General features: G+C 41.4%; 1 protein-coding gene across 1 annotated transcript in view; it reads left to right on the forward strand.

Moving 5' to 3' along the window:
- LOC145415347 (fat-like cadherin-related tumor suppressor homolog) overlaps positions 1 to 18709 on the forward strand; it is a 394573-nt gene that overhangs the window by 244844 nt on the left and 131020 nt on the right. Inside the window, exons 14-17 of the mRNA XM_080284623.1 lie at positions 437 to 743; positions 4089 to 4759; positions 6863 to 7012; positions 9190 to 9401. Of these exons, the coding sequence (XP_080140749.1) occupies positions 437 to 743; positions 4089 to 4759; positions 6863 to 7012; positions 9190 to 9401 (1340 nt within the window). The remainder of the gene's footprint in view (positions 1 to 436; positions 744 to 4088; positions 4760 to 6862; positions 7013 to 9189; positions 9402 to 18709) is intronic.

Here is an 18709-nt window from a genome sequence, read left to right on the forward strand (position 1 = left end):
AATATAGTTGTCTAACATCAGTGGAGGAATGACATGCACAGAAGGCAGGACACAATGCTGGCAGGGATTATCAGCCGACTTCTGCTCGTGGCAGTACAGCAAGTGATGAAAGTTGGCCTTTTTGTCGTGGGAAGGACTCTGTTCCGATCCAGTGAGGTGCTGATTTCCACAAGGGGGCACTGGATACCTGCACTGTGTACTATACTTGTAGGACAGTCCCACAGAGGCAGTTGCTTATCTGTGGTCGACGGAAGTGCTCAGCCAGACAGAGCGGGGTAAAGCAAAAACAACTACAGCAACACGTAGATCATATCCATCACTTACCTATGATGGGACAAAAGTTCGCCTGCTGTTCCAGTGTGACTGCTTCTCACTTAAGACATGTCCATCCCCTGCCTTTTGTATTCCTGATAGTGCCATCGGTTCTTTCCAACAGGAGGGTGAGCGTCGCAGTACCTGGCTGGGCGTCAGTGTGGTGGATGAGAATGATTGGTGGCCAGAATGGGCAATGTCGAGTTATCAAGGGATCGTGCTGGAAACCGCCCCCCGCCATACCCCTGTCCTCGCTGCCCACACCTCCATATCCTTCACCCACACCCGTCGTACTCCCAAACCTCTTATCCACACCCCCACACCCCTCACCCTTACCACCTACGACCGCGACAGGGGTGACAACGGCAGGGTCATGTACACCATTGTGGAAAAACACGTTGGAAAGTACTTCACCATCGACCAGTTTACAGGTGAGTGGCTTTCCCTCACGTAACATTATTGCATATTAGTATATAGTCAGATCTGTGCCTGAATTTAGCTCAAAGAATCAGCGGAATGTCTAACCCAGTCTGTGGGGATCGTATGGAATTATGTGGTGATACAGACAGATGATGAAGTTCAGGAGGATTTTGGTGTTGATGTAAATGTGTTGTAATCCGGTTGGAGTACATTTGGAAAATAGAGGGAATGGAGAGTGAGAGACTGTATAAGAGAGTGTTATGAGAGTAAGGTGGAAGGAGAAAAGTGGACAGTATTTTTGAGTGGGGTGAAGTAGAGAATAGAGTGTATGTGTGTGACGTGGAATGAGAAAGATGAGGGATGGTGATAGGAGTGTCTGATGACAAAGACAGGGCCACATGACGGGTATTTACTTGTGGCCACCTCTGGAATTAAGGCAGCTGACTGGAAGTACATAGGTAGATTAATTCTCTCAGTATGCTGACGTCTTTTTTTGTTTTATTGTTGCCATCACTAAGCAGCCTCATACAGCTTATTTGAGGTTTTCGAACAAGAAAGGTTAGATATATAGCCATTTTTATCGCCTTCAAGAGGCCTGCGAGAAGGATTTCCAGGTTGAATGATCCGCGTGATGATAGTGATTATACAATTATTGTCACCGTACCTAGAAAGTTTGGTAATTCATGTTTTAATGTATATAGACTGTTCATTATCAGAAAGGTATTTTGCAAATCTTAGGATCAGTGTTTTAGATATTTTTAAGTATTTGTTCTCTGCCTAATTTGTATTGGCAGTCAGTTTAAGGTCAGCTAACCCTTCAGCCCAATGACGTATTTTTCATTGTATCATATTCTTGCTGTAGTCAAGGGAATCAGAGCAGCCTGGTAGTGAAAGAGTTAATGGAAACTATGTCTACCTCAGGTCCTTGAAAATTTTAAATGTTGGTAAATGATATAGTCTTTTAGATAGCAAGAATAAAATTAAAAGTACGTTATTGGACTGAGGGGATTAAGAGAACTCATAAGCAACGTTGGGTCTGGTTAGTACTTGGATGGGTGACCGCCTGGGAACACCAGATGCTGTTGGCATCCCTACGTGTCAAGTGGGGTTTGTGGAGGATTAGTGCCCCTCCCTGTAAAACAATTAACTCTAAGCCCTTGGCCACCTCGTTTGGGATACATGGCGTCTGGCAATGAATGAATGAATGATGCCAAGGGTCGCAGATATTGTACACATTAATGTACTTACAACGGTTTCATATTCTTCAGCCCAGGGACGTAATTTATTTCTCATTTTCCCACCAGATGATTAAATTCAGCCCGAGCCTTTTCACTCCAATGTCGTATTATCTTTGTCCATTCCTGGTACTACTCTATACAGATCTGCTCAGCTGAATGCCCATCCTCATTTAGGTCAAAAACTCTTCCTAGGTTTAATCAAACCTTTTAGATAGCAAGAATAAGAAAAAAAAGTCATCGACATGAACGGGCTAAGTTGTCCCTCCTCTTGGTGGATGTGTTTATGAAGGCTCTGTGTAACCCCTCCACTCCGTAAAGTCGCTCCTATTGTGAATAATGTTTTCTTTTAGTATCAAAAATATTATCACTTTCAGTCCGATGACGCGTAATTCTAATAAATTCTTGTACTCTCTCTCTCTCTCTCTCTCTCTCTCTCTCTCTCTCTCTCTCTCTCTCTCTCATATCCATTTTATTCAGCTTTGGAGATACCTTGTATAGTGAAAGAATTGTTATTGTCATTGTTGTGACTCCAAGCTCATTAAGTCGTGAACCTGGTGAACTGCCGGTGGAAATTGCCCTTCTCCTGCACTCCACCATCTCCCTTTGGGGATGTCAGTGCCACCGAGTGAAGGCGTCCCTCTCCAGCACCAGTGAGGGGGAAAATGAAGGGTGTATCTCATTCACAAAAAGGCGAGAGAGCAAAGATGAAGTGAGAAATGTATATGGGATTAACGGAGTTGGTTAAAAACTTTCCTGGCATTTTTGTGTTTTTAGTTCATGTATTATTGAGGAAAAGCAGTTGTAACTAGAACTCTGTAACTGTCCTGCAGATAGTCATTAGTCTCCACTTACTGTTTCTTACAATGGCCTTGACTCCACTGGGGAGATGTGGATATTTTTTCTATCTACACTGGACCATACCAGGACACATAACCTGGACCATTCAGATTCCTTACGCAGGTAGTACTGAAAAACTCCAGTATACACGACCGACTTATGTCATTCACAGACATGCCCTTCCACTGCTCGTAAAGGATTTTGATTTTTTTTTTCTATCAGCAATGGCCCACGCCAGGATACATAACCGGGGCCCTTCAGAGTCCTCGCACAGTCTCAGGCTTACCTGGAATCGTTGCTAGACTCAGGCGGCAATAATAATAATACCAGTGAAAACAATAGTCGCCACCTATGTAATACGTGGAGACTTACAATATACAAGTTTTCTACATGTTTTTTGTATCTTCAGTTTCTGAAATAAAAAAAAGGGAGTTTTGATGATATATTTCCTGTGCATTTTATATCTTCAGGTCATGGATTAAAGTGGAAGACACTGTTGTAGTACATTCGCTGTATATTTTGTTTCTTCATTTCCTTTATTTGTAAGGGAAGAGTCATCTTGATTATTTACCCTCAGTGTATTATGCATCGTCATATATGAATATGGGAACGCAATTTTAATAATAAATTCTCCATGTCTTCTGTATATTCAATTCATGTATGAATATCAGAAGCCTATGGATCAAACGAAGATAAAATTAAAATGAAAAATGTGCGCTTGTGACCACGCGGCAAATCTAATCTGCCTGGGACGAGTGCAGGTGACAGCCACTGAGCCACACAAGGGAAGGATGAAGATTAAAGCAAAAGCTTGGTGCCCGGTGGTCTAGTGGTTGGAACGCCCCGGTAGGAGTGATGGCCGTACATAGCCTGAATCCCAGACAGGTGACTGGAGTTTTTCTGTCATGTAATGCCACAAAGGGAAGTAGGCTGGTCATCTACTCTTACATGTAGTTGCATTTAACTGTTACTGGTTCTCTTACTGTTGTTCGTCTATCTTAACGAAGAGGATTTTTTCGTCCTTTTGCATCTTATTTTACGCTGCTTTCCAGAACACTTCTTCGTGACTAGTGCCACACTCGAATGTTAATATCTTGTTACAAATTGGCATTCGAAAAGGAGATTTAGCACTCAGGGATGAACGACTGGTCATTCTTGCTTTATATGTCAGGAGGAAATAGCCTAATCAGGACCCCATAACGCTCCTGGTGGTGCAGTAAAGTTTGAAGAAGTAGAATATAGTAGGTTGACTATAATGGCGTGAGTGGACTTTCTTTACAGGTGCGGTGAGGGTGGCTGGGGGATTGGCTGCAGTGGCGGGCAGGAGTGTAGCCTTTAGAGTGTGGGCCAGCGATGGTGGTGTGCCCAGAAGAGAGTGTGTCGTTCCTGCCACTGTGGTCGTCACTGTCAAGAGCGTCAAGCCTGCCATTCAGTCCTTCATCAAGTCCCACTTCTCCACTGTCCTCTACACGCCCACATTCTCTGGCGTAACAGTCTTGTGTCCTGTTAAGAGCCTAAGAAATCATCATCAATCGCTCAAGTTTTCCATCATCAGCGGCGATGAGAAGGGGAAATTTACCTTTGATGGTGAGAGCATGTGTATCAAAGTGCGGGACCAGGTGGACATGAAGCCCCATTACAACCTGACACTTGAGGCCAGGGATGGTTCGTCATCGTCCACAGCCACAGCAGATATATCAGTTCAAGATGCGCCTCTCTCAACCATCACCTTCACGCAGGACAAGTACAGGGCAACTGTAATGGAGAACTCAACCAAGGAAGTGAATGTGGTTGCCGTGGCCCTGAGAGCCGGACCACTCAACCAACACGTCAACTACTCCATCATTAACCCAAGTGATAAGTTCGTGATTCATCCCACGGCAGGAATTATCAAGACCACAGGCACCCCGTTTGATCGCGAGACTCAGGATCATTATACTTTGGTGGTGCAGGTAGGTCATGGATTTCTCTCTCTCTCTCTCTCTCTCTCTCCTCTCTCTAATGAAAGAAATCAGAGGAAGACTTAGTAACAAAACATGTTAAACTATATTGTCACTAAAGTTAGATAGATATATATGCAGAGAGAGAGAGAGAGAGAGAGAGAGAGAGAGAGAAAATCAGTGCCACCCAACTATCATTGCAAGTAGCCCAATCTAAACAACAGTGCCGACTCAACCTCATCAGCATCCAAATCTATCAGTACACTTAACAGTCACGACACGGAGAATCAGTTAACACCATACACAACACTAATCCCTAACACACATTTTGAAAGTATAGTACGTGCAGTATACAACACATTAACGTTATATGCTAAACTAATTAAAACAGAAACAAGTGGTTCGCTTCGGTATTCAGTAACAATTGAATACAGGTAGCCATGACATACAGACATAACAATGGAATAGTGACTCTGGTATACAAGCGATACAAAAGATCAGTTGCAGGCTACGTCCCGCATGTAGGATAATTGCAGTCCCGCATGATCACTCAACTTATCAAACACATTGTACAGATTACGACACTCCCTACTATCAGTGGCTGCACACAACAGTCATAAAACATATAAAAACTTACACATAGTAAGCAATGTTCTATAGCAGTGACTGTCTAGATATCAGAATATACTGTCATATATTGCATACATACGCAGTAATTCCCAGCACCCACATAGCTTGCTACGTGTACAGAAGGGTAATCACAAACATACAAATTAATTATTGTACTTACAACTTATGACATTTTTCCACAAGGAACACACACACACACACACACACACATATACATATATATATATATATATATATATATATATATATATATATATATATATATATATATATATATATATATATATATATATATATCTATATCTGTATCTATCTATCTATATATATTGGAGAGAGAGAGAGAGAGAGAGAGATAGAGAGACAGACAGACAGAGAGACAGACAGACAGAGACAGGCAGATAGACAGATAGATGGATAGATAGATAAATAGGTAGATAGATAGGTACAAACAGCAGATTCGTACCTATATTCCCATACATTAATTCATCTAACATCCACGGTGCCATCAACATACTCAGGAGAAAAATCCATGCACACGCAACACTTGCAAGGTCAGACAGTGTGGCGGTAAACTATTCTGTAGATGACACTCAACCCAGTTCTCATATAGAGACACAGACAAGATTATTTTACAAAACACACGTACCTGATGTAACACCACACCATCATCTTTCAGTATACTGGTATACTCTCGTCGGCGACGGAGGCTATCTACCATGTCAGTTTTACTAACTAATATTTGCTTGTGGCACTCGACTGCCCTCTTGTAAATATTTATGTAGTCTTTATTGACATCCAAAAGACATAACGTACGGCATAATTGAGTCCACTGTGCAAAAATAATACAGGTACGGAAGAGACTAAAGAAAGCCTCTCTAAGGCGATGAGAATACGGTCTAAAGAGCCACATAGTCTGACATTCACGCATTGAGAGGACATACCACTTCAAATGATTTTTACCCAGTTGTCTGCCTGGGTGGAGTCGGGTGGCTACCTTTGTGTGGAAATCAGCTCAGTCAAAGAGGATCTAAATGTTATCCAGCAGTAACAGCACATGCATTAATAATAAACTCTTCCCCAGTCTTCACCCCCCCCACCACCACCACCAACAACATCATATTCAAACATTTACTTTTGCCTGTGTTTCCTTCAGTAAAAGATGCTCCTTAGCACCTTTTCCTTGCCAGTTTATCACTGGATATTGCACATTACTATTGCCATGCATGTTTTTTGTGCAATATGTGTCGATTTTTGAAAAATATAAATAGCACAAAGTTGACTGTTAATTAGTCCATCCATCCATCATCCAATCCTACGTTGCCCCAAGAGAAGCGTAGGAGCCCGGGGCTAGGCAAGTTGGTCCTGACATTTAAAATGAGAGTGAACTGTTAATTAGTACTTAGCAAATAAATCATTAAGGAAGAGGTGCTAGAAAGCCTGTTAAGCTGACAAAAAGACGGGTCCTCGTGTGTGCAGGTTCAAGAGGCGGAGAAGAGGCAGTCTGAGAACGGCGTGGCCCGAGTGCTGGTGGAGGTGGAGGTGACGGACGTGAACGACAATGAGCCTGTGTTCCTCAACCAGCCATACCTCGCCCTCGTCACCACAGCTGCCACTCGGGGCCACGTCATCGCTAAGGTAGGCAGAGTAAGTGGAAATGCAGTTGACGCAGGGAAGAAGTGAGAGGCAAGTCAAGTGTATCAGACATCTGGGGAGTCAGGTGTAGGAGATTGACTAGGGAGATCAAGTGTAGGGCGTAGGTGAAGTGTACGGGGCAGGCCAAGTGTAGAAGGCAGGTGTGGTGCGTTAGGTGTAGAGGTAGGTGTAGTAGGTAATTTTTAATAGCCCATGGGTGGAAATTAATGTGTGGTAGACAAGTGTAGGAAGCAGGTGTGGGGGTCAGGTGAAGGAGGCAGGTGTGGTAGGGTAGGTGTAGGAGGCAGGTTTTGTAGGTTAGGTGTAGGAGATAAGTGTGGTAGCTTCGGTGCAGGAGGTAGGTGAGGTAGAGGCAGGTGTGGCAGGTTAGGTGTAGAGGTGTAGATGTAGTAAAGAGATAGACAGTACTCGTAGGTGAGAGGGAAGGTGTGCTGAGAGTAAAAATGGTAACACGGAGAGAGAGAGAGAGAGAGAGAGTTACTACTCTTCATTTCGTTACATTATGCTGCATGAGGTAACCGTCATAAGAGTCTTTGTGATGCCTTTATAAAGCCAGTGTTGTTTGAGGTACATGAACATAAGCAGAGGAGAAATTGAAATCTTTTGAACTAAAAGATACGAGTAGCTTGTGGAATATTAAAGCGCGCGCGCGCGCTTGCATATGTGCGTGTGCGTGTGTGTGTGTGTGTGTGTGTGTGTGTGTGTGTGTGTGTGTTGCAAAGATGTCTATCAAAAATAAAGGAAGAGAAGAGTTGTATTTAAAATAAAAGTGAAAAGTGGAAGTTAAATATAGAAGTAGCCACAGTGGTAACAAGAGAGGAATTTAAATGAAAGTAAGTTGAGTGAATGAGGTGTTTGTACATGAGTATACCAACAGTTAACAAGAAAAAAAAAAGGCCTATTAGATTTTGAAAAGGAAATGAATGAATTGTTCTTAAAACACGGAGGTTTCTGGGCGGGAGTATAAGAATCAAGAAATTGCCGACAAAATATATGAACCGATAATGGAAGAATGCTCAGACATAAAAGAGATATAAGAGGCAGTTGGAAGGAATTTATGCAAATGCTGGTGAGTGGAAATGTTGCGAGAAAAGCGAAAGTAAGTATTGCTATGTTGGGTTTGCAGATGTATAGCTGTGGAAAAACATCGCTCTGTTTCTTAACAGCTTGTGAAACTCTGAAAAAAATATACATATATACTCTTCCATTGGTCACATCACTGAGATTCAAAGGACATTGCCCATTGTCGCGTTTTCTATCGTAAAGAGGCTAATGTTGATGTTGTCATCTGTACAATAGGAAGACGAATTAATTTTCCTGAAATTTTTTTATACATGTATTTTTTTTTATGTGCTCGACTCTGGGCATCGGCTTCACAGCCTGCTCCCGAGGCCCAGTGGTCCTTCTACACACACCATACACCTCTACATGTCACTACTTCGGCGCTAACACCCACCGTCCATATTGAATACATGCTAGGGCTGTCTCATATAGGACTGGTGTGTTGGTATTAGCGGGGGTATTTTTACATGCCGGCGGGTCTTCTGGTAGATCGGTAAAGTCTGCTTTGTATGAAATTCAAATCCTTAAACTGTTCCCTGCCCCAGCGGGGGTTTGAACCTGGGTCCGGTAGGACCGCAGGCCATCTCTTTACCGATTGAGCCTCTGCCTCCCCATGATGTCAGCTGTGAAAGTGTTTGAGGAATCCGGGGATATACTTATCATACATCAATATATGCTCTCATTAAATTAAACTGTATAAGGTTTGGGTACTGAAGGGATTAGTGGAACATACTTAGCACCTCTAAGTCAAGAAATATATGTTAAGGTGAATAAAATCGTCGGGAGACAACAAGAACATTAAAGGATTAATGGGTTACTATACAAGAGAAGATGGCGTGACAGGCCGTTTGTGTGTGTGTGTGTGTGTGTGTGTGTGTGCTACTTTGATTTTACTTCATAATATAAGTATAAATCTTACATTTGACAAATTATTAAGACACCTAATAATGGGTTACATAAGTTAACGATTGCTGTGCGAAATAATCACTCCTGTGAATGTCTTGTAGGCAGGAAACATTTTGAAGTAATGACATACCATATGCAAATTAGATAATTATTATTAGTAGTATTTTTCGTGTCTCTTGTGTTGTGGGCAGGTACGAGCACTGGACATGGACGTTGGTGATTTTGGTAGTGTGCGGTACGAGCTGGTACGGGGCAGCGGGGAATTATTCTCAGTGAAGAAGAATACGGGTGAGATATTCCTGAAGCAGTCGCTGACGGTGGTGGACAAGACGTACAGCCTGACCGTGGCGGCGTATGACGGTGGCAAGCCTCCCCTTAGCTCACAGGCCCACGTCAGCATCAGGTGAGGCGCCCTGATTTTGTTCCCATTCTTTAATTTTTTTTTTTTTTTTTTTTTTTTTTTTAATGGCTACTAACGATTTTATCCAGTTCAAGTCCTTCAACTCGAGTGCATCCGTTATATTTTATTTCTCGTGACTCCCTGTGATTTTATTCGGACTAGAGGAAACTAAAATTGAAGAAGGGAATGAAAGCTAACGCCTATCCAACCCTGTGAGTTTGAAAAGTCTTCTCATACCTGAAAAACATCGCCTGCTAATAAGAACTGACTAAAACTATGTGATCAGATAAAAGGGATTAACCATTATCGCTTGGATGAAGCTTATGTTAGATTGTCCTTAATAGCTAATTATTTGCTTCAGATTTATAAGCCTTTTGAACTGGAGAGATTCGATATGTATATAACCTTCACGAACACTTTCCCGACCAGATGCTCTTCCTTAGATTAACGGAGCTGTCTGATTGATTTCCTTCAGTCTGAGAGATTTTTGGATTTTGATGGGAATAGATATAACCTTCATTAACTCTTTCACCTTCAAAGGCTCTTCCCAAAGTGACTTTAAGTGCCTGATACTTACCTGATTAAGACGGAAAAAACAGTCATGGTGAAAAGGAAGGAGTTGTATATTTTATTAAAGTATAATCGTGAATGGGAGGAGAACCTTAATTATTTACTTAACTTGTTGAAGAGGATGATGATGACTTAGGGTATCGGGCCTTACTGTATAACTGTTAGCTCTTAAAGTCGTATTCTAAGTCACAGAGGAGGCCTTGTAGCACCTCTTCTTAAGCATATTTCACCTTAATACCTTAATAGCTTTCTGTTTGTTCTTTACATAATTTTAATATCGATATACTTTGCATCAGTGCCATGTAGGAGAATACTGATGTGTAAGGTGCGGAATCGATTCGCTAAGTAAAAGGTGCCACGAAGCCTACAATGCCACATAGAACACAACTCTCAAAGCAGTCGCTGATGGTGGACAAGACGTACTAGCACGAGCAAAAGATCACCGACAATACTCCTCTGGCATTGTGTCCTGCCTTGCATATTTCACATTCCCCCCAGACCGTCGTAAAGTATCCTTCTTTCTCACATTCTTTTGCTTTGCGTGTTATTTTACTGTAACATAAAAATTTTCACGTAACACCCTCCATCACCACAGCCAGCAGGAAGGGTCGGCGAACTTATGACTGAATTATAGTTCCCTTACGTTAACCTGGCCTAGATTTTCGTCCCTGCACAGATTATTTCACGTACTTCAGTGGCAGAAACAGACAATGGTAGGACCCTGCATCTTTTACATAGCACTTCTTCGTGACTAGCATTTTATCCTAGTGTTTATCTCTTGTTACTTCTCAGCTGTCATGATGGAGAGATGGCAAGTTTTGGCCAGTTCAGCTAAAACACAACATACTACGGCCTGACCAAGGCGGCGTGTGACTGTGGCATACAGGCTCACTTCTGCATCACATGAGGTTCAGGGCTTTGGGATGTCGCGTTAGCTAGAGGATTAACGTGAATAGTACGAGAGACCTCTTCGAAGTTAAATTATAAAATAATTATAAAGAATGTATATATATATATATATATATATATATATATATATATATATATATATATATATATATATATATACTGGTGGAAAGAAGAATCTAAGCTGATATATATATATATATATATATATATATATATATATATATATATATATGTATATATATATATATATATATATATATATCGTTTCCTTTCGTTTTCGTTTCGTGTTTAAAAGACACCAACATGCATGCATGCGTCGGCCTTGGTCACCTAATGGCGGCTCTCCATGCTGCACGATCTATTGCAGCCTCCCTGTTCAGTCCCTTAACCCTGAGGTCACACTTAATGACCTCGTCCCATGTCTTTCTCGGTCTACCCCTCATACCCCACCCCCAGTATAAACACTTCTCACCTTCCTTACCCAATTATCATCCCCCATCCTCTTCACATGCTCAAACCATCTCAGTCTACCTCTCCTCATCACAACACACTCCAGTCCCATCCTACCTCTCAACTCTTCCATCGTAAACCCAGCCCTCCCAGACCTTGCACGCCGGGACGCATTACACATCCACCTAATCATTGTCATTTCTGTACGTCTGAGCCTGCGAGTATCCTCCTTCTTTACTGTCCAGGTCTCACTACCATACAGCATTACACTCCTAACACATGCTGCATACAAAGACTTCTTAGCATGTAGGGAGAGTCCTCTCAATGTCAGGAGAGGCAAGAGCTCCCTGAACTTCTTCCAATCACTTCTCACCCTAGCCACAGCCCCCACCTCCAGCACACATGTCTCCCAAATAACAAAATTCTTCCACACACTCAAGAGATTCACCAGCAAGTTCAGTCCTTTCACGCCTGACAATCTCCACCTGCTCTTCCCAACACGTCGTACACATAAAATCAGCATTTTCTCGGAGTCTACCTCTGATACCACTACACCTCTAGTGCACCCATTTATCACAAACACAGCACAAGATGGAATTACTTCCCACGCCCTTGTAGCAAACTGCACATGGCCACTCTCCCTCGTCTTTGACAGTACCGCCACCAACCCTAGATATCATCACTTTTGTTTTATCTGCATTTACCCTTAAGCCCTTGTGCCCCATACCATCTCTTCACTTCCTAAACCTTTCATCCGACTCCCTTTCATTCTCTGCAATCAACACCAAATCATCAGCATACATCTCCCTCGGGAATCCGTTTCTGAAGTCACGTGAGAGGGCTTCAAGTACCATGATAAACAACATGGGACTCAAAACTGACCCCTGATGCACACCAACGTTCACGGAAAACTCATCACTCAAATCTCCATTCACTCTTAACTGGGTGCGAGCACCCCCATACATAGCCATAACCACCCAAACCAACCACCCAAACCAGCCACTCCTCCAAGCCAAGCTTTCTCATTGGCCACTTCACCACCTCTCTAGGGACTCTTTCAAAGGCCTTTTCTAAATCAACAAAAACAAAATACAGATCCATTTTCTTCCCAATGTATTTTTCCTGAAGCTGTCGAACAATGAATATGGCATCAGTGGTCCCCATACCTGGCATAAACCCAAACTGCATCTCTTCAATATTCACTCTTTCTCTAATCATACCTTCTAAAACTCTCTCCATTACCTTCATTATCTGATCTAAAAGCTTTATACCTCTATAATATCCTCTTTCCAGGGCATCACTCTTCCCCCTATACACATTTACAGTTACACTTTCCAGCCAATCATCTGGGACAACACACTCATAAATAATCATATTTATCAGGTCAGTGACTAACCTCACCCCTATATCTCCTGAGGCCTTCAACATTTCGGCAGTCAACCCAGACACACCTACTGCCTTCCCCACCTTCATCCTGCTTATTGCCTCACTCACAGTATCAGCATCAGTCAAAGCTTTCAGCAAGTGAGAAACTCCAGCTTACATTCTTCTTTCCACCAGTAAATATATATATATATATATATATATATATATATATATATATATATATATATATATATATATACGAGTATATATATATATATATATATATATATATATATATATATATATATATATATATATATATATATATATACTGTATATATATATATATATATATATATATATATATATATATATATATATATATATATATATATATATATATATATATATATATATATGTATTGTTACGGAACAGAGAGAGATAATGAACACTTCAAGTGAGAATACTAAAAATCACTACTGTCCCACAAAGTTCCAGGTTCAAAACAAAAGAGTTAGGTAAAATTACAAGTTAAAGTTTAATGCTCAAACTAACAACTAAACATTCAGGACTCATAAAGATAATGTAATGGCAAAAAACAGGTTAAATATATGGTTAACTGCAATAGCCTCTATTAACACGAAATTAGCAAGAGTAAATTTATCTAAGTCAGCCCTGATAAAATGAGAAAACCGGATAATGCTCAGTTAATGTAAGACATATTATTGCAGATACAAAATATTATTAACAGTGGCTGACATCAAAAACTCCACATGAATCACAAAAACCTTACCAGGCCTACGAATTAACACCTTATGCTATACAGTACAAGAAAAAAATGTAATAACACTTATACTCAAATTACACAGCAGCTAGATGGTTGGAGACTTTCTGAGCGCTCACAAAAATAATAACAACTGTACAGAGGAGGACAGAGATGTGAACAAAATGAGGAGTAGATCTAAGTGGCAATAATGCAGAGACTGAGCTCATTACATAGGGGCTGGCAGAGCTTGATACAACTTGTAAGAAGGACGCGCAAATGAAGCCATAGGGGACAAAGAGTTGACACTCCTGCTCTGAACAACAGAAAGAACGACTTACTCTACTATAAGGGAGGAGAAGGGGGGAGTGAGGTAGAACACGGAAGCTTGGTCACTATGGAAGCCACGAGGCGAATCGTGATCAAACATGCAGCATACTGTACGTTAGAATTATACAAAGGATGATGAAATCATAGGCTATGTAACACCTCCCCACAAAAAAAAAAAATTTACAAAGGAAATTTCTTATTACTCTAAAACAATCTGTCTGAAGTCTAGATAAACAATCTGCAATAACATTTTCTTTCCCCTTGACATGTTGTATGTCTAATGAATACTCCTGAAGAAGTAGACTCCATCTTGTCAATCTCTGATTTTTATCTTTAAACTTACTAAGGAATTTCAGTGGGTTATGATCGGTATAAATGACTATGGGGTCAAAACCAGAACACAAATAAAATAAAAAATGCTGTAAACCCAAAATCAAGGCCAAAAGCTCTTTCTCAATAGTTGAGTAGTTCTTTTGAGGTGGAGTGAACTTCTTATTGTAATAAGATACAGGGTGTTCAATACCCTGATCATCCTCTTGCAGCAAAACAGCCCCAGCTCCTGTATCACTTGCGCCACCAGCCATCTTAAAAGGCTTAGCAAAATTTGGAGTAGCGAGCACTGGCTGACTTAGTAGGATAGCTTTAAGTTTGCTGAAAGAGGATTCACAGTTATCGGTCCAGACAAATTTAACTCCCTTTTTCAGTAGGTCTGTAAGTGGTGATACAAGAATTGAAAAGTTAAGAACAAATCTCCTGTAATAACATACCATTCCCAAAAATCTTTGTAGCTCTTTCCTACTTTTAGATCTGGGAAGATCACTTATAACCTGAACCTTAGCTGCTGGTGGTGCAAGGTGTCCATCACCAATTACGTACCCAAGGTACTGAACTTTAGCTTGACCAAACTCATACTTTGATAAATTAGCTACAAGATTAGCCTGAACCAAACGCTCAAGAAATTTACTGACATGGCATAGGTGATCTTTCCAGTTGTCACTGAAGATTAATACATCATCAATATAAACAACACACCCTGCCAAACCCTCTGTTACAACATTCATGAGCTTCTGAAATGTGGCTGGTGCATTCTTCATACCATATGGCATTACAGAACATGCAAAAGTCTTTCCTAGTGTTACAAAACATGAGATCTCCCTAGCACGTTCAGTCATAGGTACTTGCCAGTATCCCTTTAACAAATCAAACTTACCTATGTACCTAGCCTTTCCGATCTTGTCTATGCAATCTTCCACGCGAGGGAGAGGGTAAGTGTCTGTTATGGTTATCTGATTAACATGTCTGCAGTCGATGCGAAGCCACTGTGACCCACCTGGCTTAGGGACTAGAGTGACAGGAGAACTCCACTCGCTCTGACAGGGCTCAATCATCTTGTGGTCCAACAGGTAGCCAAGCTCCTTCTCGATGAGAGGAACTTTCACTGGGTTCACATGGTAAGGAGGCAGTTTAATTGGCTTTGCGTCTCCAACATTGACATCATGCATCAACACAGTGGTTCTTCCTGGAGTGGCACGGAACACTTGCAGGTACTCCTGCAGTAATGCCGAAAACTCCTGCCTTTCCTCGGGAGCTAGATGAGAAACCTTAGTCTGGAGATCATTCATGATATCAGGATTCTTCCCCAAACTATCAATCAGGCTCATGCTGCATGGGAGAACTTCACTTGCAGACTCGGGTGGAACAGCTAGAGTGCAGACTGGGTTATTTTCGTCCCGTCTGTGATATAACTTTAGCATGTTGATGTGACAAAGTTGCTTGTTCTTTCTACGATCTGGTGTGGCGATGACATAGTTGACATCACTGAGTTTCTTCTCCACGAAATAAGGACCACTAAACTTGGCTTGAAGAGGTTGCCCATGCACCAGTAGCAGAATCAAAACCTGATCTCCTGGCTGAAAGTGGCGTAACCTGGACTTCTTATCATACCAAGTCTTCATCTTCTCCTGAGCAGCTCCTAAATTCTCTCTCGCCAGCTGTTAAGCAGTGGACAGCCGTTCTTTGAACTTCATCACATACTCCAGCAGGTTGACGTCATCTTCCTCCGACAGCCAGCATTCCTTGAGTAGCTTAAGGGGTCCTCTTACTTCATGGCCAAACAGTAGTTCAAAGGGTGAGAAGCCCAGTGATTCATTTGGAGATTGTCTTGCAGCAAATACAACGAATGGAAGACCTTTATCCCAGGCTTTCTGATGTTCCAAACAGTATTTCTTGAGCATCGATTTGAGTGTTTGATGATATCTCTCCAACGCTCCTTGGGTCTGGGGATGGTAAGCTGAAGACGTGATCTGGGTGATGCCCAACTCTTTCAGAGACTGCTTGAAAACATTTGACATGAAATTACTTCCCCGGTCTGACTGTACCTCCTTGGGCAGACCAAACTTTGTGAAGAACCCTAGCATTTCCTTAACCACGTTCTTTGCTGAGATATTTCTAAGTGGAATGGCTTCAGGATAACGAGTAGCCATATCCATCAGGGTCAAGACATAAGAAAATCCTGAAGAAGTCTTAGGAAGAGGGCCCACAATATCCACCAACACATGGGTGAATGGCGCCTCAAAAGGAGGAATGGGAACTAGAGGTGCAACCTTTTTGGTCTGATTACACTTCCCCACAACTTGACAGGTGTGACAAGACTTACAATACCAGGAAACATCTCTGAAGATACCTGGCCATTAGAAGTGTTTCAAAATGCGTGCCACAGTCTTCCTCACTCCAAGGTGTCCTGCCAAACTGGAATCATGAGCCACTCTAATGATATCCTGCCTACAAACACGAGGGATGACAACTTGATGTACAACCTCCCATTCACAGTCGGCTGATGCTGTTGGGGGTCTCCACTTTCTCATAAGTACTCCTGACATTATATAATAACAAGTAGAAGCACCAGCTGACTCTTCCTCACTGCAAGCAGAGTTAGCTAGACCTTTCAACTCAGGGTCAGCAACCTGCAACTCAACCAACTCTTGACGAGACAATTTATCAACACTACGGGGTACTGCCTCATCTGGTGAGTGGTCTAAATTAGCAAGAAATGTGGCAGCTAGGATAACATCATCATCATCATTATCCTCTAAGTCACCAGTAACTTTAGACTTAGCCCTAGTGACAGCACATGCAGAGAATACATCAGGGACATCACAATCCCAGGTCGCAGTCACTGGTTCACTAGACGACTGAGGAGCTGGACACACTTGACTTCTACCAATATCATTTCCAAGTAAGAAAGTTACACCTGACATTGGGAGTGTCTCAACCAACCCAACCATAACGGAACCATTAACAAAACCAGACTCTAAATTCACTCTGCACAGAGGGACAGAGAAGTAATTATTCCCTGCACCTAGTAAGATTACAGTTTCATCAGAGGAATTAACATTAGAGCCTAGAACACTGGTCAGCATAAGGGATTGGCAAGCACCTGTATCACGATATATTTTAACTGATTTCCTGTTATTACTGTCCAGAGGACTGACAAAACCATCAGATAAGAAATTAGCACATGAACTCTTGAGAGTGTCACCCATGTTACTGCTCAAAAGAGGAGCTTCATCATGAGAATTTAATTTACCCCTCAAAGCAGGTTCAATTAACTCGGTTAAAGAATTCTGGGAACTCTCAAGGGTGGACACTAGACCAATTGACTGAATATTTAAAGACTCCTTTTTGTTCACATCACGCTGTCTCCTGAAACATTTCTCCGTAGAATGACCAAGCTTACTACAATAAGTACATTTACTTTTCTGAAATATAGAGGTGGTGCTGGTATTTACTTCCTGAGAAACATCATCTTTATTCTCTTTCCTGTTACCTGTACTCTGAGTAGAGGCAACGTACTTACTCTCAGCTTTCCTTTTTTCTTTAGAATATCTCTTGTGAGTGAGAACATATTCATCAGATAAAACTGCAGCATCAGACAAATTATCTATTCTTTTCTCATCAAGATATAGGCTTACATCTTTATTAATACACCTTTTGAAGTCCTCTAGCAAAATCATCTGCTTAAATTTATCAAAATCAGAGTTTACATTCTTAGAATTTAACCACTGCTCTTACAGATCTTCTTTGATTTTTGCATACTCAACATGGGATTGCTTATCTTGCTTATAAGTTGTCCTAAATTTTACTCTATAGGCTTCAGGAACAAGCTCATAGGCCTTAAGAATCAAGCTCTTAACTACATCATAATTATCAGATTGATCCTGAGGCAAAGATGCATAAGTTACTTGAGCTTTACCGGTGAGAACAGTTTGAAGGAGTACTGGCCAATACATTTTGGGCCAATTAAAACCTGTAGCTACCCTCTCAAACAACTGAAAATACTTTGTTAAATCAGATTCATTAAAAGGAGGGACGAGTTTAACATTTTTAGCCACATCAAAATCATCAGAGCTAGATGATCCAGTTCCACCTTGTTTCATGCGATACTCATGGTCTGCCTGAATCCTAGCTAGTTCAATTTGTGCCTGAGCCTGTGCCTGTGCCTCCTTAGCATTTGCCTGAAACTCAGCCTCCTTAGCATTTGCCTGAAACTCAGCCTCCTTAGCATTTGCCTGAAACTCAGCTTCCTTAGCACGGGCCTGAAACTCAGCCTCCTTAGCACGAGCCTCCTGCAGGGCTAGCTGTAACTTAGCTATTTTAATCTGCGTTTGCTCATCTTGAGGAGTTACATTAAACAAGCTTTTATTAATCATGTCAACAACTTGATCTTTAGACTGATGAGAGCGAACAGCAATTCCCAATTGTTGAGCAACAAGCTTAAGTTCATTCTTTGTTCTGTTTTCTACATCACACACTGTTTGCACATTTGACAAAAAATCTTTGGCTTCATCAAGAGTAGTAATAGTAGACGTCATGAATAAATCACAATCACAAAATATCAAGCAATATCCTTATGATAATATCCTG

The sequence above is a fragment of the Coenobita brevimanus genome, chromosome 102 (genome assembly GCF_032717465.1).
Source record: "Coenobita brevimanus isolate Jiangsu-jjx chromosome 102, ASM3271746v2, whole genome shotgun sequence".
NCBI lineage: Eukaryota > Metazoa > Arthropoda > Malacostraca > Decapoda > Coenobitidae > Coenobita > Coenobita brevimanus.